Raw genomic sequence first — 22,379 nt, forward strand, 5'->3', positions numbered from 1 at the left:
AACTAAGCTAACACAAAGAAAACAACTAAACTCCCTAGCCAAACCGAACTACAGAAGCAACACCCACCACCAGGAACAAAAACTAATACAAAATGTGCACAAAACAAACTAAGCAAAACTGGTGCCTCTGAATAAGTGTACATACTGGACACACAGTTCACGAATACTCAGAATGCTAAGTGGCTCCTACACACAGTTGGCAGACTACGAATTGGAGCCTCAGTCTCCACTGACACGTAGGGCTCCACACTAAACTAAAGCCACCAACAAAAGGTCGAATTTGTCTGTAGCACCCATCACAAGTGCTTACAAACCGAAAGACCACACAGAACAACAATACACCGAGCCACAATACGAAGAGGCACCAGGGTGGACTGGTCATAACCACCAGCCACCAAGACTAATGGCATGGTGGCAGCTATATAGCTTGCAGGTGTGGTGCCTGGCTGCCTCTGGTTGGTCCAAGGAGGAGGAGAGCTGGAGGATGGCCCAATCAGAAAGATTGAAGGGCGGGGAAAACCAGACTGCAGTGCAGGTCATCAGCTCCAGCGTCAGCTGAAATGGCCGGCAGCTGGGGTTCCAAAGACTCTGCAACAAACACAGCTGAGCCCACACAAAAGCCCTACAAAACACCACCTCAAAACAAACGGCACACCAATACTGGTGGCCGTAACAATATTCATAAGTGAATGTAGCATTAAAAAAAAACACAGCATTGCATGTCATGGTTCATACCCATACCATGTGACACTGTTGTAATTTTGAATAAACTGGCCTTTTCAAAATTTCTGTCATCATGCACTTCATCTTAGCTGCAGCTACATCCTGGTAACTTTGCTTCTTCGACACTATTGTTGGTGACTTTCCACAACGCTACACCTGTCACGCCCATCCTCTCTCTGATCAGTTAACCACAAATACGTGCTGTCACATGGATAAATGGAATGTGAATTTTTGCAGGGATCTTCTAAAGCTGATACTTTCTAGGGTCACCTCTAACGGTCTCTCTTTTCATTCTTGGTCGGCGCATAAGCTGCTGCATTCTGAATGAGCTGTAACTAATGAATGATTTATTACCCGGAATCCTTTCTCCTAGAAATGATGTCCCAATACATTTGTAATCACCATACTGCTTGCTCAGTTGTCATTTCTTTTCAGAAACAATCATATATCCGATGGGGCGGGACTTGTCATTCTGGGAACACAAATAACGAGAGAGAAGCTTCAAATGTGTTGTGAAAGGGTCGAATTTTAACCCAAAGCATGATATTTTCCTAAACCTCAGCAAAGACAAAGTGCAAAAACGACACTTAAGGACTAAGAATAATGGTCACACAAACCCCAGTCTCCTGGATGAAAGTCATCCAAGCTCCTAATGTGGATATTGTGACTCATTGGAAGTGGAAAGGTTTCATACTACAGGAGAAAAAAAATCTCAAACAAGTTGTGTAGAAAAATAGTTCTTTGAAGACAGGGCTGTTACTTGTTATACATCTTCCTGATTCTTTAATTTTGGTTTATCAGTGTGGAACATCCTATTTTTGCTCTTCTTTTAGTTTTTAATTAAACGTTCAGCCAAGATGTGAAGATTTATGGGGGTTCTTCGTTCACTCTGCATCTTCTTTTCCACCTGTTTACTTCTTTGAATTGCTTCTCCTTAAACTGAACCCTATTTAGAAGAGCTGTTCATGAAGCATCATTAAACTTAGATTCTTTATTCATAGCATCATGTGCGTTAAAAGTGGGCACTCCACTGGACCAGACAGAGCGAGATACAAATTGGATAGCTGTATACTATAGTTGAGTGCAGCCATGCGGTCAAGACTATGAGGAAAAATCTCCGCCTGCTCTTCTATCAGCGGCCATCACCATATGTCATATGTATAGTGGGTTCACAGTAAGCTCACCTTTAGTGCTTACTCAGTTTATATCCCCGGTAAAGAATTCAGGAGCAATAATGTTATGTAAATTGAATAAAGCTGGTCTGCTGCAGCATGAAGCTGTAAATTTCCAACATACCTATAGTGATTGTATTTATCTTGGCAATTTAGCACTAAAACACATGGGAATCAAGTGAGGTGTCAGAAAATGTTCAGAACATATTGTAATATCTACTCTGCAGTCTATCTCTTAATGATGTTGCATTACAGCAAAAGGAAATGTATGATAGGAAGGTTTTCCCCAGAGAAATCTCTCCGAGAATTTGCGAAATGTGCCGTATTTGGCTCAGAGGGAGCAAAGGGAGATATCATTGGGATCTGTCAAAGTCGTCTGTCAAAAGCAGGACGTGTGTCTGAATTACAGGAAGTGTTTCATTTCAAAACAGAAAACACTTCATAACCAATAGTGAGGGAGCTGAGCAGGAAGACAGACGCAGCGATTCCACCACCAGTCAAAACACCGACCTGAAATAGATGCTTTGTTCCCCATAAATGGCTTTAACACGTGTTCCCCTGAAACTCGAGATGGATAATAACATCTTTTTACAGACTCTATTTATATTGTAAAAGCTATTAGACTAAATTGTATGTCATCCTCTTTTCCCTCTGTGTTTTTCATCTTTTCGTTTTGGCACTTGCCTGGTCGATGGGCTTTGCTCTGAGCATACTCTCCGTTGACGAAAAGGGAAAGTAAAATGCTTTCAAACATGTTGCTGATCTTGGCAGGTTGTATCACACTTATGAGTTATAGCAAGCTACAGGGCTCCTGCTATCACGGCATCTTAACCCGACACTTTTCCTTGAACTCTCGCCACTCCCTCCCAGCGCGCCGCCTTGTGCCAGCTGTTATTCTTAAAGGTCTGTGAACCGAACATCAAAACACAGGTTTATATGTCATTAAACTCCACTATCCTCTCCTTAAAGACCTCAGAGCTAATCAATCACCTGTAAAAGGGTGCCAATATGTTAGCATACGAGGGAGTGTGCGGATCAGGACATGAATAACATCGGGGTGGATTGGATTACCGGGAGTCAGAATGTGGTCGGTGGGATTGTTTAAGTTTGGGTTTGCAGAATTTTCTATAGAATAAAATCTGACCCAAGCTGGATAAACACTGCTTTAATGGTGGGGCTGTTTTTGCATTGATGTTATTGCTGCCACCCTTGGTCTATAAAGTTCCTGAACTTGCCCGGCATGTGCTGGTTTTAGCTTATAAAGGTGAGAGCTCTCTGAGGCCAGGAAACAGAGCTGTGGAGGTTCTGCTCAAGCCGTGTGGAGCTGATCACAGCTAGAGGCTTTCTAACGTCTCTGAGGAAAGTGCTGACATTTATAACCTGCATTACAAAGTATTTATATGCTAAATAATAATATCTGATGAAAGAAATGACTGCGCTCATCCCCTCCTAGCTTCTTCTTTGTGTCTACATCTGCAAATCTACCTTATTCCCTGCATTGAGGGCAAGGGAAGGATGCGTGCTGATTAGAGGGAAGCATTGCGAAAGCATGTTAATGAGAATGAAGGGGTAAACAGAGGGCAACCTGCAGGAGGTGGCACCATCATTCACACACATCAAAATCAATCCACATATTATGCTGCAATTGTTTGCTTTGACATTAGCAAGGTGCTGATAAATGCTAAAAACGCCGTCATTTTGACTTTAATTTGACATTACGGCCAGACTGGATTTCAAGCTCGGCGCAGGCTGTTGTTTCAATATTTCTTCAGCGCTATAATGTTCTTTGGAGGCAAAGACAGCTAGCGAGAGAGAGGTGAGAGAAAGTGCGGTCTTGTGGTCTGCTTTGGTTTCTAATATTGCAGAGGTAGTCCTTCGGCAGCCAAGCAGCACCATGTGATGGTAACCGGATCGCCACACAGCTGCAGCCGCGGGCACCCTCGGTCGTCCCCAAGGCCGCTGGAATAGCGACAGGGCAGCTCCACACACATGCAAGCACACAAATACTGTACACGCACACACACACACATCAGCGTATGGAAAATCCCAAATAGTACAGGATGGGGGTAAGTGGGGAGGTGCAGGAGAGAACTCTACACTGCCTGTTTCAAAGATGTTTTTAAAGCTGTGAAATTTCTAGTCCGACCACGGCAGGCTGGGTTACACACAGGGCTGTCTTTTAAACTGAGAGCCTGTATGTTTGTTCTTCTGTTAAATGAAGGGTGGCGGTGGTCAGACGGGAACCCAACTACAGTCAATTAGGAATGTCTCTGTCAGAGGGCAGACCAGAGTCTTGTTCTCTATTAAAGCCTTGTTGTTTCTATTAGCTCTGATTGCTGTGAATATATGGAGCTCCTCTGACGGATACGAAGCATGTTAAGTAGAAGTAGTTAGAGGTGAAAGAGAACATATATAACATATATGTATAACTCTAACTGAATTGTCTCATATGTAAAAATCTGAATAAAGCTGTTATTTTTTTTCTTTGTTAACATATCCATGTGGTGTTTTTTAATACTACTAGACATATCATGTTCCACTATTAATATTTCACATTACACCTTGCCATTGTGTAGTGTAGAGTGTTGTGGAATTCCAGCGATGTCGAGAGAGGATGAGGAGGCAGACACGAAAACACACTGGAGACTGCAAGTAAGGTTTACTGATATCAGGAGGAGTGACACCGACAGAGCAGCAGTACATGCAAGCATCAGTTCTGAGGATTCTCTCTAATCTTTGGATATATATTGTACTTGGGGGAAGGGTTAGAATTAGATAACAGACCAACATGAACAACTGATCGGCTCAGTCACATCAGAGTAGACAATATCTAGTAATAGTTTTTGAAGAGTCTGAGGTGAGCTGGTGTGCTGAGCTGCAGCAAGAGGGGGTCTGGTGGGTGGAAAATAAGACTTCATAGATGGCACATTCTAAAGGAGGCAGCGGTGTAGAGTTCATCTAAGCCATTTCAAGGCCGGAAGGGATCGTTTTCATGGAAACAACCTGTGTAATTTCGATACGCAGAGACGAGTTTTGGAGGCTTTAATCTCTGCAGAGATATTTGCTGGACCAGAACAAATCCAGGTTGGAGTCTGAGCAGCAACATTTGAATGCTTTGAGAACATGCTTGTTTGATTTTAGTAGCGAGTTATAAGAAAATCAAAACTCCTAACATGTTTTGTTAATGAAGGATACATTTATCTTCAGCATAACAAAAGGCAACATAAGGAAAAATGTATCATGTTCCCACCAGAGCTGGAAATTTTTTGTTATTGTTCATCCAATCATCTATTTGTCCCATTCTTTTGAACATGATATTTCAGGAATGACTTGTAGGAATTTCTTCAACCCATAATGAACTGAACATATTTTAGAGGTCAAAGGTCACCATGAACACAACTCAAGAATCAATATGCTAAGTAAGACTGTATTTTATGCGAATGTCAGATAATTCATCAGCACCATGACAGTGCAGTAATTGTGTATTCTTTGGATCTTCTCTGCTACGGGGTTGAATATGTGTGTGAAGCTTCCACATTTTGTAATTTGTAACTTCTCTGCTGTAACATCCATATTCAAAACATTGTCTGCTGCCAAAGCTGGAACTCTGTGTTCTATTAGAATTAGTTTTAGTTGACAATTTTTTAAATCAAACAGGACGTGAGACTGTTTTTTGTTTTTCTCTAAACTAAGACACTTCAGAGTCCAGACTGTATGTATTATATGAGTGCGGACAGACATGGATGTAAACTACAACTTGACTGGCTGGTGGAGGCAAACAACCACAGGGCGGTAATTATATTTTTTTGTGAAATGGTCCTTGACTTATGAGCCCAGCCTTTCCTGAAGTGCACACAATCTGTCTGTACCGAGCAGACAGATTTAAGTTGGTTGTCTGGTGGGATGATCTATTGAGCATGTCTTGTTTGTCTGTGTGTTTGTCCATTCATCTCTCATGAGGTATTTCTGGTCATACTGCTGGTCTGACACTTGCAGAGACCATACATCTTCCACTGTGATCTAAACTTTTTTTTTTTTTGAATACAACGATTTGATTCCCGAAGATCAAAATATATAACTCAAACATGTCTCAGATATCATTGTCAAATTTGGGAAAGCTTTGATGAATGATTCTTGGCAGTGTTTTCTAGACTCTAAATATATTACTCCACTGGCTGGAGGGGGACACGATGATTAAAAGACTGGCCTGTCAAACTGTGAAAGGCTTTACAACATTGGGCCCATTTTTAGTTGAACAGACGAAGGATCTTGCTCTGCATTGGTCCTACCTAAAGAACAGTTTTCTCTTTTATATGCACTATCAGTCAAAAGTTTGGACACTGCTTCTCATTTGATGTTTTTTCTTTATTTTCATGAGGATTTACATTGTAGATTCTCACTGAAGGGGGCTGCACACTGGCTTGGTGGTTTTGCACTTTCACCTTGCAGCTAGAAGATCCCCGGTTCACATCCCAGCCTTCCTGGGAGTTTTCTCCATGTTCTCCCTGTGAATGCATTCTTTTTCTCTGGGTTCTCCAGCTTCCTCTGACAGTCCAAAAACATGCTGAGCTTAATTGGTAACTCAAAATGGTCTGTAGGTGTGAATGTGTGTAGACATCAAAACTATAAATTGACATATACAGAACAAGAAAAGCACTCAGGGAGAACAGTACTCTGCAAAGGCGGCTCAGTCGTATGATTTCCGCCAGATGAAATCTTTTAAAAAATGACCTTCATGACCAAGTTTAATGTTTTGTGTTTCTGCTTTTAGGACGTGAAAATCAGATAAGCACCAGTTTACTTCACCAGTAACATGATGCTGACACACTGATGCTTCACTCTGAACAATCTAATGAGTGCAGATGTAACAAGATAAGCACACAGAGAGCGCAGTACTCCGCCAAGGCTGCGCAGTGGTTGTATGATTTCCAATGGATAAGTCCCGATAAGTCCACAATGGACGATTTGTAGTGGGATCGCGATCGTGATCGTCAGCAGGCAGCTGAGCAATGTTCACTTGTCATAGTTACTGTGACGCTATCTCGCAATGATATGGAAATCATTAGAAAATCCGTAGATCCAGACTATGAGCCACATCACTGACAAAATCTAATAAATTGGTCCTTGTGTCATTTCTGACCTTCCCTGAAATTTTCATCCAAATCCGTTAGTCCGTTTTTGAGTGATGTTGCGAATGAACTGACAGACAGACGGACAAACCAACGCCGATTGTCACATAACTCACTGAGAGAATGCTAAGAGTGTGCAAAGGAGTAATCAGGGGTGGTTATTTTGAAGAATCAAAACGTATTTTGATTTATTTCACGCTTTTTTGTTCACTACCTAATTCCATATGTGTTCATTCATAGTTTTGATGTCTTCAGTGAGAATCTACAATGTAAATAATCATGAAAATAAAGAAAAAACATTAAATGAGAAGGTGCATCCAAACTTTTGACTGGTAGTGTATTTATCCTGTTTATTGTTTTTAGAGGTCATTGCATTGCATCAAAATGATTGTGAGCTAACTCATGCAATGCTGCACATAAGATGCTTTCATTTCTGGCCTCAAAGGAAGATTCCAGTACCGATGTCTCACACACACACACACACACACACACACACACACACACACACACACACACACACATGTTTGTACTTCTATCTTAGTGAGGACATCCATAGGTGTAATGCATTTCCTAGAGCCTTACCCTAACCTTAACCATCACAACTGATTGCCTAAACGTAATCCTTACCCTAACCCTATCCAAACCTCAATTCATACCTGTTCTCTAAAAACAAGTCTTCACCCTCAAACATGGCTGTTTCAAAGTGAGGACCAGCCAAAATGTCCTCACTTTGTAAAAATGTCCTCACTTTGATAGTTAAATGCAGAAAATGGTTCTCACAATGTAGCAAGAACACACACACACACACACACACACACACACACACACACACACACACACACACACACACACACACACACACACACACACACACACACACACACACACACACACACACACACACACACACACACACACAGACAGTGTAACACAAGCCATCACCAGTATCTCTTAGTCAGGCTTGGCTACCAAACACCAGAGAGCATGCAGCGCTGTTGCAGGGCAGGGTAGGACAGGAGTGAATCCAAAGTGCATGGCAAGTTGGCAGAAACATCAAACGCTCTGCCCTGAACCATGATACTCAATGTTGCATGATACTTGTTAAGGCAAACAGAGGGAATACTGAAGGGGATGTAATGATTAAACTCATCGGCGCACTGAATATGGCGTCTTACAACTTATAAACTCCTAATAAATAAACCGTGCAGGAAATTCAAATATTTCTACTCGGGGAAAGAGGATTTAGGTTTCTCTCGTCTAAGTGAAAAATGATAATCTTTTTAATTAATGCAGTTTTACAACATCAACACAACTCACACTGAATAATTTATAGCGTGTGAGTTGTCTGGAATCTCTTTTTGAAAAAGTCACTGTCAGTTTGTTACAATCAGCCAAAACAGGGCTGAAGTTGTTTCAGTGTTTGTTGGGATTTAGATTTAAATGCTAATAAAAAGTTTTTATTTTTTAATGAGTTGAATTTAGGGTTGGGAAACACCCAGAAGGGAAAAAGCACTGAAGCTAAATCAACTCAGCCTACACCACAATAAACATCAAAAGTTCTGCTCTGTTGAAGCTACTATATACAAGACCAGAGAAAAAAATGGTATATTTAAAACAAAACTACCCATTTTTTACACGTTTGCATCTCTCTTCTAATTAGAGCAGATTATTTGGATGGCATTCCAATTTAAACATCTCACAGCAATATTCAGGCTTAATTTAAGTCTATAAAGGAGAGTCCATGGGAGTGATAACCTGCCTTTTATTCTCAGGTCACTGGCATGCAGTTAAAAATGATCTTTTGTTGTAAATGCCATCATATTCAAAATCAAACCACCTCTCTCATGTTATGGACCTAAATTTCAAGTAATCTTCTCCCACAAGAATATAGCACCTAAATTAATAAATTGTCATTAATTAGTCTGAAGGCAAAACATGTAATTCTATCATCTCTAAGGTGTATGAATAGGTAATGAGAAAGTAAACCTTCAGGCAGCAATAAGAGCCGCTGTTTTAGTTCTGTAAAATATCCGTTTGCTTTTGTTATGCTAATGTACCAAGACAAAACAGTTTAACAACTAGCCTAGATACAGTTCCACTTGCGGTCATTCTTTTGCGGTCATTCTTTCCCCAACAAGAATATTATTTTCTAACCTTTGATCAGGAATGCAGTTTCTCTCTATCCAAACTCAGTGTGTCAGGTGCAGCGCCCTCATCAACCTGGAGAGTTGTTTTCCCTGTCCAAACATCCCATAACAACACCATTAAATTCAGATTTTGTCTCTCCGAGAAGCGCCAAGGGAGACGACCTTGCCACACCAAGACATATGCTTTTAGCCGACTCTCATTCTGTAATGAGGGGAGTTGGCAGGACGATCAAAGGCTTTCCACTGAGCCTTGATACTAAATGTTGCTGATGGTGTGTCCAAGGGGAGAGCTAACTGATCATACCAAACAAGTGGAGAGGTCAGACTGTGCCAAGCAGGTCTTGAAGGGAGGCTGTGAAAAACTCCCTTGAATGAGAATTTACCTTCCCTGCATGTCTGCCTGTGCACACAGCTAGTGTAAACATAGAAAGGTGGTAAAGGAAATGAAGGCAATGGGAAAAAAAGATCGGTTTGATAGTTGTGTTTGATATAGCTGTGGTGTGATGGCTTCACGCAAGGCCAAGAGCAGGCCTACTGAGGTGTATGTAGCTACAGACTCTTACTCGCTCTGGATGGCAGGAGAAAAAAAACGGCCTCCTAGTTTGGAATAACAGCATGAGGGTGAAATGGAAGAGTTTGGGAGGATGGTGAGCACATGTAAACTGTTGGCTAGCTCTTTGTCATCTCTCTCCCCACTCCTCAGCTCTCTCCGGCTCTTTTATTCTCTCCAATCTTTCCTGTCACTGCCGTTGATAGAGTCTGTAAGATGAAAATATAAATATCAGAGTTACGGAGGAAACGCCAAAGCAAAGCTTTTCTACCCTGAACGGAGTGAAATCAATCCGGCTGAAATGGAAATGAGGCACAACGAGAGAATGAACAGCGGGAGAGCCAGAGGTGGGCGACAAAAGGCGCAGAGCGGGAATTAAGGAGCGGGGTTGGGGCTGTTGCGGATTCAAAAACATGTTTCAACCTGTTGAAACTGCTTTGTCAGCAAACTGGCCTGAATCCAGTACCCCACCATCACCACTCGCCCCCTTTCTCTGCCCTCTCCTCCCTTCGCCCACACAAAGGAAAATGTTAATAAACCGGCGATTGCAGATCAAATCAAACCCGTCCAAAGAGCACAGAACAATAAAGCTAATCTGTCTGTTCCTGGCACAATCCTAACAAGAGCGGTGGAATGTGACTGGCATTTCAGAGCGGGGTCGCTATCTATTAAGCCACCGCACACCTCGGCTAAGGACACTTCAGAATGAAACATGGGGGAAATGGATAAATTAGCTTCTCTCCTAGTTTTGCTGGGGGAGGAGAGGTGGATTTATATCCGCCGTGTTATTCTTCACAGAAGTCATTATCACCCCTTTGTGATTGATGCTTATCTTTCTATCATCACAGCGAAATTGCCAATTTGTACTCTCTGCAAGGAAGAGGTTTTAATATTGCAAAATTGACACAGATAGTGTACAATAAAACACAATGGCACATTTGGCGCTTTCATGCTCGAAATCTCACCTTCCTTTGTGCCAATCTGCCTCCCCTGTCTGTCTGTCTGTGAAGGGGGCGGGGGGGGGCGTTGTGATATGCTGGTAGACGTTCACAAACAAAGACTCTGTGCTATCACCTCTGTGTTGACGCCACAAGGTCCTGAGTTGTCAAAAGTATCTGACCTCCATCTCTGCCAGATTACAGAGCAGAACAAAGAATTGCAGGGGGGGAAAGTAAAAAGTGGATATAGATCAAATGCGTGTTCAAACAAACTCAGCTGGCGTCAGGCTCGGCATACAATAAAGAACAATGTCGCCTAGGCAACACTGGCACCCTCCTAGCCACAGTGAATATTCCCTCATGTTCCCGCCAGCCTGTTGATGATATTCTACTTTATGAAACATTGAGCAGCATGCCATGTGATCAGTGAGCTTTAGGTACAGTAACAATGACAGTTGGAACGCAACAAAGCCAAAGAAATAAGCTCGACTGCAGCAACATTTTTCGGAAATCATTGCTCTTCTTGGCAAACCACCTGCTTCACCTCATGTTCCTTTCATTGCTACCCTTCTGACTTAAGAGGTTTCTGACACAGAGATCAGCCACACTATGATTTAAAAATCAAACCATAAAGTGAGAAAAGCACACAAGTACAAACACTACTTGATTGTGCATCAACTTGGTTTTATGGCTGTTTTGTGTGTTTCTACTGCAGGAAAAGAGAGTAGAACATGATTGATGAGCGAGGATCAAAGCTGAGTGGTTCAGTACGTTTTTATCTCACTGCTGACAGAGGAGGATAGAAAAATGTTAACTTTTTGAAAGTGTGCATTGTACAAAATATGGCCAATGCTGGCAAGTAGATAAAAAATATAGTGTTGAAGTACACATTTGTCTTTCAGTGATATATTTTTAATAAAAGATCAAATATAGGAAAATACATTTTCATGAAAATAAAAAACACTGTAATTTAATTTCTGAAACCTGATTTTTTTTTTCATATTTTTGCCGCGTTAAAGAAAAGTATTTGAAAACCTGCTATACAAAACAGCATTTTTTTATATTTATAGCCTCAGATTAAATTCTTAGTCCATATATAACAAAGTGCAAGATCCCACATTCCATTTGGCTGTCAGGCCCTCAGCAGAGCCTCCACAGAGAAAGGTAGTGGCCTCACAGTGGGAGTCCTGACTGAGCTGCCGTGAGGGCTCTTGACAGAGTCGTCGTGAGGACCTGCCTGTGGGACGGGAGCGTCTGCAGTCCAGCCCTTAGCTGTCAAAGATCTGGGATCTAAAGTCCTGCTGGCTGCACTGATGTCTGGTCCACCCAGGGGACGCTGATCGGATCCAGAAATAGACAGTGTGACCGCTGAAGAGCCATTTGAGTCCATTCTTTCTGTTGTTTTTGAAGTGGATTTGACAAGTTCAACACTTGATGCGGTGCTGCCATCATTCTTAAGTCTTTGCTGTGATAGTAGAGGTATTAGCTCTGCTTGGTTTTTCTTCCCATGATCTTTCCATCCACTCTGCACCTCTGTCTCCTCGCTGCTCTCCTCTGAGCTTCGGCAGAGCAAAAAGTCGTCGTAGCTGCTTCCTGTGGAGGACCTGCTCTTTAGGTGGAAGAACTGGTAAAACTGGAAGTCACACTCATAAAGAGGCTTATATTTATATACAGGCACGTAGCTTAAAGCCCCTGCAGCGGCATTAAGGTCCTTGCTGGGAGGGCAGCAGTGGAGGCCAGGGGAGATGGGCAGGGGTGGAGGGTGAAGCAGGGGGACGAGGGCGGAGGAGGAGGAGGAGGAGGAGGAGGAGGAGGAGAAGGGCAGGTCAGGGTGCAGCTCCCTCTGTCTCAGCTCGCGCTCCATCATCACGTTCTCCAGCTCCTTGTCTGCGAAGGCTCGTCTCTTCCTCATCCGGGCGCTGATGGAGGGGCAAGTGAAGGGCGGCTGGTCGTGCTGCGCCTGCTTCGACCAATAGGAGGCGTCGTCCTCTGGAGGCGCAGCAGATTTCAACCCTGGGAGCAGAGCCACACTTTCATTTCTATAATCAGTTTATGAACGAACCAATTAATTGTTATGTTTATGTCTCAGCAATTTGCTGTTTAATATTTTCATTATGCACTTGGTTAGCTGCGTCATTTTTGCTTTACTGAGAGCAGGGGAAGACTGAGAGGGCTGTAAAGACGACAAAGCCTCCAGTGGGATTTGACTGTAAGCCAGCAGGCATTAATACACGCTACGTATTACAGTAATGGCCTGTTGTTGTGAAATAGCCAAGCAACAATGAAGGGGTGTGTTTAGCCAAGTAAAGTGTGTCTAGTTATGTGCGATAATATCAGGAAAGAGAGTTGGAGGGGTTGTTGAGCACGAGGAGGTCGTGTCAGTGCAGTGATTAGAATGTTAATACTTTCACACAATACATATCTCTCTATCATATAGAAAGCACTCATGTGAGGGTGTTATGGGGACAAACAGGCAATCTGACGACAATAAGCGCATCCTCACAAGGCCAGCAATTTATTTTAGGCTTAAGACTTGTTTTACGCTTAAGGTCAGAGCCATATATTGATGACTTATGGCAAAAGTTAGGTAGAAAACTGCTTCTGACAGTAAAATACATTTAGTTTGACATGCCAGCATGCAATGAGTCACCACCAGCAGAGGATTATCAGTCTGATTCATTTGTGATCTCGCTTCAAATCTATTAAATGCAATAGAATAAATGCAAAAGTTGCCTTTAAGTGATCTGCTCAACTACTGGGAAAAAAATTGCACTTTTCATCACAGTCTGGGAGAAAAGAGATCTGTTAATGAGAAAGGAGATGTTAATTAAATTTCACCCTGCAGGATGCTTTTAGCCACGATGCTCGGCTCGGCTGCTCTGGTGTAACACTGATAGGCCGTCCTCCGCAACGGAGCTGCACATCTGACTCCCCTCTTACCCTGAGAGAAACATGTGAACAGGAGTTAGACATTTGGATGTAATTATGTTACACAGAGACAGTCCCCCAAGGGTAATTAAAGGGGGCGAATACATTATGTAGAGGCCAGGTAGAGGTCTGTGAGATTCTAAGATTAAAGTACGAGAATGTTTGACCATTTACACTTGGCACCACCGTAACAGAGCTGATATGTGTGTAACTTTCTATAGAAGAGCAGCTAAATGCTCTGTTCTATTCCACATTTCATATTTCAATACACACATTATAACATTAATAATATAATTTAATGAAGCATATCAAATTTTATAATTAAGAACCTCACATTTTCTCGTCTGTAATAACTTCAGACTGATTTCTGCTACAAATCATCTTATAGCTGGAATGAACTGCAAAGCAGAATAAAGTTAGAGTCTTCTGAAGGTTATTATGAGTTGCAGTTAAACATTTTTGATATGTTTCAATATTTTAACTAGTGTGTAAATTATTTTCTTTGTGCAATTATGTGTCCTTGCAGTAATATAATTTACTTTCTAATGCACAACAGATACTAATTTGACCTTATGGAAATACAAGTAGCTCACCGAACTTTCTCACTGCAGCAAAGAGACATTTCAGAATTAATGATGCTTAACTGTTCAATATTTTTGAGCTAATCTGAACAAAGAGAAAGATAGATTTTTTTTGTTGTTGTTGCATGTAAATGCTGGAAGAATAAAAGCAAACGTGCGCTCTTGAGATTTAAATGCCGTGCCTCTCTGAGCCGTGCGTCATGGACACACACACACACATATTACGCAGATGGATAATAGTCCTATTTGTGCAAATTGAAACTCTGAGTCTTATTTCTAAGGACTTTTGTAAAATGTAGACTAGATTATTTGGGTTTTTCTCTTCAGAAAAAAGCAACACAGGAACAGCTATTGAAAATGATTGTGTTAAAAAAAATACATTTGGATCCTTGGTGTCTCATACCGTTTTCTTTTTTTTTTCTTTTTGCCAGCAATGATTTTATTTTCCCTCTCTCTGCTATATGTGTATTGACTCTCTACGCTTGGCTCATCTGTTAATCTCTCCGTCGGTTCTCGGCCACTGACCTGCCCCTGCGCTCTCCTCACCTCGGCAGCCTGCTGCCGCCGGAGCGCGACCTGCGCTGCCATGACGCGCTGCCGCTCCACCACCAGCAGACAGCAGGCGCAGCGGCAGTCCCTCCAGCGGCAGAAGCGTTTGTGGCCCTTCAAACACGAAACGACGCCGTGGTTTCGACAGCGGGCGCATTTGGGGCTCCGAGTCATCTTGCGCGCTTTCTGCTGCGGTCCCTCTGGAGACGGGACCGCTTCGTTCTCCCCTCCGTCCTCGGGGCGGCCGCGCTGACCCACGCATCCGTCAGGACTTGTCACGTCAAAAACTTCTTCAGATTTTAATACATCAAGTTTTGCTGTCGTCTCCGGCTGCAGGCCTCCTTCCAGCTGTGCGGACATCTATGACTAATATCAGAAGAATTCCACTTTTAATCCTTCGTGCGCAATGTTGCCGCTTAAATTGGGCATATACAAATAATAAAAAAGGATTTTGAACAAATGTAGCAACCCATTTAACGTGGCTATAGATGTATCTATTTACACAAATACATAGGGAAAAATAGACTTATTAGCAATTAAAATATCAGGAGAGTCCCAAGCTGTTTTACGCACGCGTGTAAACAGAAACAGAACAACTGTAACGCCGCAGCAGCTTCAGTACAACAGGCAGGAGTTCAACACATGATCCTAACTGAAATAAATCAGCTTCCATGAGAAAAAAAAAAAGAAAAACTACATCGACGCATGAAGAGTGACCCATGGGTTCTCTGGTTTGGAGAGGCTTTGCGCACAACTTTTACGCAAAACTAATTCCAAGCACCAACCCATGTGAGGTGTCCTGCATCAGCCCGCTGCTGCTGCTGCTGCTGCTGCTACATGTCAGTGTTTTCAGGGTGGAAACTTTTCAGCCTACCGCCAGACGTTTGAAATGTTAAGCCACTCTCAGCTGTTCTCTGACGCCGTTTCCAAGAAGGAGCAGATAGTAGACCGGGCCACAATGCCGAGCTCCTGGCGCGGGACCATGAGCAAAGATTTGGGGAAGCCCGTTTACAGCAAAAAAGCAAGTCCCTCTCCCTATAAACCCCCATACCTGCGCCGCCCCTGCCCACCTTCCAAAATGTTCTCATCTTTCAGAGCTTTGGCACGTCTCTGCTCCAGGCGAAAGATGGCAAGAAAATATGTTTTGTGGCACAACATTGTAAACTAAGAGCATTTCATGAACTCAGATTATTTGTCAAGATGTATAACAAGGGTAGGACAAATAACAGTACTGGGTGTCATAATAATGACAGGCCAAGAGTAATATTACATAGGCTACGGAAGAACAGTAGACTTCCAATGTGCCCCTGGGGGTGCATATGTGTGAGCTGTGTGTTTTACTAGACTTGTGCTGTTCAATATGGACTAATTACGCACAGTCCTCAGGGAGAGCCGGCTGAGAGAGGGAGACTGGAAGAATGACATTTTCATAATACCTAGGAGTCATCTTCATACTCATATTTATTCATAATAGCGTTAAATAATTCACTGATTTAACGGCTCTCTTGATGTTGTTAGAACCCCCATTTCTGGGCCTAAAACCGAATAATTAAATAAATTAAAACGCATAAATATTGCCATTCAGAGAGGTTTGTTTAGATAAGTGTTTTAACATTTGTTTACTGAGACTTAAATATTTGTATTCCTTCAATTCTCTAATTTGACGGTAATACTCTTCATCTTCATCATCAGTGTTATCGTCAATACCTGCTGCTGCACTTGTCCTCGGTCTGTCCTGTGTGGTGCAGATTTTTTTTTTGTCCATTTCATTAAAGGTTGCTGCACTTCATCAGACTCCAAACACTAACGCAGAGCTGGGCCTGAAAAAAGAGCAGATGTTTCATACTGACACGGTATGAAAAGTGTGCTCCCTGCTGGATGCGTTCTGTAATTACACCCAGGGTAATTATTCCAAGGAGGAAACAGGAACTCATTTGTCTGATTTCCATCATATCACAACCAAAGGCTACACAGGCAGAAGTCAGATTTCCATGGAATTGCTCTGGCCAACCAGACAAAATGATCCTGACTGGATAAACTCGGGTGGAGCTCCAGGAGCGCGCCTCCAAGCTTGGCTCATGGTAACTAATTATGAACATCCTTGAGGTTTTTAAGGCTTAAATGAAAGTGCTACAAACAGCTCAGGAAGTATTTGAGCTGCAGATGCTCTTCAACAGACCTTGAACAACTGGAGCTTAAATTAAAGAATGCTCTATATAAAACAAGACAACAAATTATACTGTGTCTTTTTTCTGCAGAAAGACGTTGCAAATCGAACAGACAAGATTTCTGCTTTAAACAACAGTGCTTGACTATGCAGATGTATATGACATGCATGTTACTGCCCAAACATACCCTCCAGCCACTGGATGCTGTTTTTTCAGTTCGCTTAGATTTATTGCAGGTGACAGTTTCAGATCCCATCATCGTATCCTCTATGAGAAGGTAGAAAGGCCATCAGTCACTACTTGAAGGGAACAGCACTGTCCTTTTTATTTACAAAGCTGTTCTAAATAAAATATTGTGTTATTTATCATCACTTTTAAGATTCAGAGATATGACTCACTGTATCTGTTGCTCTCAGCTTATCCATAATTAAATAAGGACTATTAAACAATCCATAAAATGTATGCTGTCAGCAAATATGCTAAGAAATTTTTTAAAAATTATTTCAGCAGAATTCTGAATCTATTTGAACGAGTTCCTCTTTCATATTATTGTTGATTCCCCCAGATCATCTGTGTAAAAGTCAGCATAATTATTCCATGTCTAAAATAACAAGAAGGTAAATTAACTGCAGTTGTTCAAGAACATATACTATTGTTCAAAAGTTTGGGGTCACTCAGAAATCTCTTTATTTTTGAAAGAAAAGTGTTTTTCCCCAATGAAGACAACATTAAATGAATCAGAAATCCAGTCTAGACATTGTTATTGTTGTAAAAGACTATTCTAGCTGGAAATGGCTGATTTTTAATGGAATATCTCCATAGGGGTACAGAGGAACATTTCCAGCAACCATCACTCCTGTTTTCTAATTCTACATTGTGTTAGCTGATGGTGTTGTAAGGTTAATTGATGATTGGAAAACCCTTGTGCAATTATGTTAGCACATGAATAAAAGTGTGAGTTTTCATGGAAAACATGAAATTGTCTGGGTGACCCCAAACTTTTCAGTGGCAGTGCATGTATAGACCAATCAGGTATAACATTATGACCATCTGTCTAATATTATGTTGGTCCCTTTCATGCTGCTAAGACTCCTCTGACCCAGTGGGGCATGGACACAGGACCTATGGGGATGTCCTGTGGCACCAGGATGATGGCAGTGAATTCTGTGGGTTGCAGGGTGGAACCTACCTAAGTCAGGCTTATCCTGGTGCATCCCACAGATGCTCAGTACGATCTGGATCTGGGGAATATGGAACCCAGGTGAACACTTCAGCTCTGTTGTGTTCCCCGGGCCACTCCTGAGCAATTTTTGCAGTGTGTCGGGGTGCTGTTGCCATGAGGGGGCTGGGGTTTGGAGGTTTGGTTGACCTGCAGCGTTTAGTTGGGTGTTACATGTCAAACATCCCCATGAATGTCAGGACTCAAGGTTTCCCAGCAGAACACTGCATTATAAAAGGATGATCGATGTTATTCACGTTACTCGTCGGTGGTCATAATGTTGTGGCTGACTCGTGCATATCTGTACAATACTCACAGCGCATCAGGTTCAGGGGCTCAGATGGCAAAGGGCCAGTCACCTTTGGTCTTTATTCTACACTTAGTTAAAGCCAAAGGCGTATTGCCAGGAGATTCTACGTTTGATCTGAAAAAAAAATGTTGAAAGATTAGATATCAAAGAAGTTGGTGGGAGCCAAAGCCTGCTGAGCCAAAATATGATCGCCAAAGTGGTACAGCCAATTAAAAACTAATGCATGTCTAGTGGAGAGTACAGAGTTGCAGTTGTGATGATCTGACACTTTGTCTTGTCAATAACCTGGCAGAGGAAGTCCATGTAATCTGGAGCTGAGCCACCGTTTGGCAATGTAGTCAGAGGAGAAAGATGTTACAGGAATCAGTTGAAAATTAATTACTTTTAGGTCTCTGGGTGCCTTTTAAAAGACATTTTGAATTAATCTAATATCTACTATGTTTCCAAGGTGGTGGAAATCAATCTGAACTCTTTGGAGTAGATAAAACTTACTTAAAAAGAAGAAAATAATTTTACCAACTAGAACCTATATTCCGGGATTGTTGAACTGCACTTGCAGTATACAAATAAGACAATACTGGGATAAACACTAGGTTCAGCCTGTGATGGTCCTTCCAGTTTTGCAGAGAATCTCAACTAAACACACAGGAGAAGTCTTGTCAGGTGAAAAACATGGTAACCACACATGCATCAACAAAGACACACAAAGGAAGCAACGGGGGGTCATATCAAAGAAGACCCTCCCCAGAGACTGCAGTACTCAGGGGAGCTGCTGGTGTCTTTCACACCAGTGTTTTCTCCAAAAAAAGATAAAAGAAATGAAAAGAAAATCAATGTATATTTTTAATGAGCACATGGGATCTTGCAGAAAATCTAAAGCGTTTCATTGCGATGTTTCATTATGATTTCTATAAGTCATTTTTCATGTGAGGCAGGCAACCGTAAAGGAGAACATGTAATCTGTGAAAGCTGTGGGGCTGTGAATGAATAGAATGAAGAGTCTGGTGTAGACCTGCTCTTGTATATGAGAAGATGATTCAGCTCTACATTAATGAAACTGACCTGATGGCTTTGTAAAAAGTTGAGATTTGTGCTGAGAATTTTGACCATTTTAAAAATGTGATTTAGTGTCAGAGGCAGAGCCAGTAGTGATGCGGGTATTACTGCTGTCAGTATGAAGGAACAGGTGGAACAGAGTGAACAAGCAAGCATTAGTTCCAATACTTTCTATGCCCAAACGATAGTAGTGACCCATTTCATTTTTCATCATTTAAAGATAGTAAATACGCAAAGTCCACAACTGAAAGGGAATAGGATGAAAGTAACATGAAATAAGCCTGTATATTTTGCCATTGAAAATATCTTAATTGATTAAGTCAAAATGTTTTCCATATCAGATGTACTAAATACTTATGGATAAGTTTCTCAACAGTGAAATTCATAAGAAACAAACTCAGGAGCACTTCGACCAAGGAGAAACTTGAGGCATTCATGCTCATGTGCAGTGAGAATTCTTATGTCTTTGGACAATGATACCCTATACAACAAAGTCACACCAGTGCACTGCTCAGGCGTTTATTAATGTTTTACAGTTGACCATTTCTTTGAAACTCCTCTTACGCAGAGGAAAAGTGGATAATGGGTCAGTGTATTTTTCTGGCAATTGGATTTTCCGTTCTTTTAGGTCTACATTTCCTTTACACTGACTTCTTGGTATATGTACAAGTCTATTGGGTGGAATATACCATTAAGCCAACCTTTTAGGAAGATTTTGGAGTAGAATATTACTCCAAACCTTCCTTTAGGTCTACATTTTGTCATGGCCCCTCCCTCTCCTGCTCTGCTCTCCATCTAGTTACGAGCAGCTGCGGGGAAGCGCAGCTGCTCGTGGTCAGCGATCAAGAGGAGTATAAAGCCTGGCTCTCCCCTCAGCTCCATGCTGGGTCATTGACTACGTTTACATGCCATTAATATTCGGGCTAAGGTCAATATTCCGGTTTCTGAAACATTTGGAATAACCCGTTTACATGCCTAAACAGACAGTTACTCCTGTATACATGATCAGCATAATCAATTGGGATATTCCCATCCAAACTGGGACGCACAGACAACGTCATCTGTATCTCGATACTTTCTGCCGTCAATGAAAGACATTATATTCATGTCCTTCACAATGCTAATAAAGTAGTCCGTTTCCTCCTCGCTCCAAAAGTGTGGCGCTGTGCTGCCGCGTGTGGGTTTTGCCATGTCTGTTTACCTCTCCTTGTGTATTTCCGGTGGGTCACGCGCCAGACGCGGCATACAAGTAGTTGCCGTACTCAAAAGACCAGGATTCCTTTCGGATGAAACATTCGCAGAACGCAAATTAATGTTTCTTTCTATGGGGATATTCCGATGCGCGTTTATATTACGAGATATTCGGGTTAGAAAAGGAGTAACCCAGGGGTCTTATTCGGGTTTTTAAAAACCGGAATATGAGCATATTCGGGTTTTTGCGGGTGTTTACATGGCCGTACGCAACCGGGTTATTGCTAATATTCCGGTTATGAAAGGGTTATTGACTGCATATAAACGTAGTCATTGTCTGCGGCTCCCTGTCGAATGCACACCCCCGTCCGAGCACCGTCTCTCTCCCCCGGCCCTTGGATTTTCTCCCCTGCTCCGTCTTCCTCCCCTCACCCTGGAATCCACGTCTGTTCGTCTCCACTCCTCCGCTCTGCACTCCCCTTCGCCTGTCCCGGATTCTGCCTGCTCCGCCGCCCCTGTCACATCCTCATCACCGGCTTCATCAGCTCTGCCTCTGCCCCGTCTCCTGACCCCCGGACATTACATGAGTCACCTCTCCCCGTTCTTAGTTGAGTTTAGCCCCCACCACGGCCCCGCGCCGTCGCCCTTAGTTCCTGTTTACTCCCCTGTTCTGTTATTCCCCATCCTCCCTTATGGAGTGCCTTTCTGCTTTGTTTTCTACACAATAAATTCATTATTAATTCACCCGCCTGCCTGTTGCCTGCTGCTTGGGTTCACAACCGCCTGTGCCTAACACATTTAAGGTGAAATACTCCTTTACACCAAGATTTTTTGGTCTACATTGAAGGATTTTAGGTGGAATATTCCTTTGAACGAACTTTTTAAGTTTATGTTCAAGGATGCTGGGTGGTATATACCATCAGACCAACCTCTAAGGGCTACAGTAGTCAATTTTAGGTGGAATATACCATTAAACTCACCTTTTAGGTCTACATTGAAGGAGTTTAGGTGGGATTTTCTTCCAAATCGTCTTTTAGTCTACATTTAAAGATGTTAAGGATGGCATATTCTTCCAAACCAACTTCTCAGGTCTAAATTTCAGATGGAATATTCCTCCATGCTAACTTTTCTGGTCTACATTGACAGATTTTTTCTAAACCAATCTTTCGCGTCTATATTTGAGGTTTTAGGTGGAATATTCCTGTTAACCAGCCCCTCAGATCTCTTTGAGGACTTTAGATGGAATACTCAGTTAAACCAACATTTTAGGTGCATGGCCAGGGATTTTTGGTGGAATGTTCCTTTAAGTTCGATGTGTGAGGACCTTGTAGATGGAATACTTCCTGAAACCAACCTTATAGGACAACATTCAAAGACTTAAGGTGGAATATTCCTTTAAACCAACCTAAATTTCATGTTTTGATCATTATCAAGTGAGAAACCTCAATCCAGACTCCTCATAATGCTGTTTGAGATTTATGCTGCTGTTATTTGTTTCATCCAGACTAAATGACAGAAATTCACAACTGTAATTTTATTTCAGGAGTCGGTTATTAAATGTCAAAACAATCCATGTGACACTAAAAACTCAACAGCTTTACAAACTCTAAGATTAAACTCTCCACAAGGACTTCTACATGAGAGCTTTAATTATTCTTCATCTACTTCCTGAAATGTTTGGTCAATAAAAAAGACAAAATTAATATTTTCAGCTCAAC

At 42.0% G+C, this 22,379-nt stretch overlaps 1 protein-coding gene across 2 annotated transcripts; it reads right to left on the reverse strand.

The window, feature by feature from the left end:
- Positions 1–11,575: 11,575 nt before the first annotated feature.
- dmrt2b (doublesex and mab-3 related transcription factor 2b) lies at positions 11,576–15,735 on the reverse strand. Of its 2 annotated transcripts, XM_051947739.1 has the most exons (4): positions 15,592–15,735; positions 14,694–15,083; positions 13,498–13,600; positions 11,576–12,672 (listed from the first exon to the last, which is right to left on the reverse strand). In XM_051947739.1, the coding sequence occupies exons 2-4, from the start codon at positions 15,075–15,077 to the stop codon at positions 11,792–11,794; spliced, it is 1,368 nt and encodes a 455-aa protein (XP_051803699.1). In that variant the 5' UTR covers positions 15,078–15,083; positions 15,592–15,735; the 3' UTR covers positions 11,576–11,791. The 2 variants fall into 2 exon arrangements, with proteins under 2 accessions (XP_051803699.1, XP_022052953.2); XM_022197261.2 differs by lacking the exon at positions 15,592–15,735 and having other exon boundaries at positions 14,694–15,401.
- Between the last annotated feature and the right edge of the window lie 6,644 nt (positions 15,736–22,379).

Source organism: Acanthochromis polyacanthus, chromosome 4, assembly GCF_021347895.1.
Source record: "Acanthochromis polyacanthus isolate Apoly-LR-REF ecotype Palm Island chromosome 4, KAUST_Apoly_ChrSc, whole genome shotgun sequence".
Classification (NCBI taxonomy): domain Eukaryota; kingdom Metazoa; phylum Chordata; class Actinopteri; family Pomacentridae; genus Acanthochromis; species Acanthochromis polyacanthus.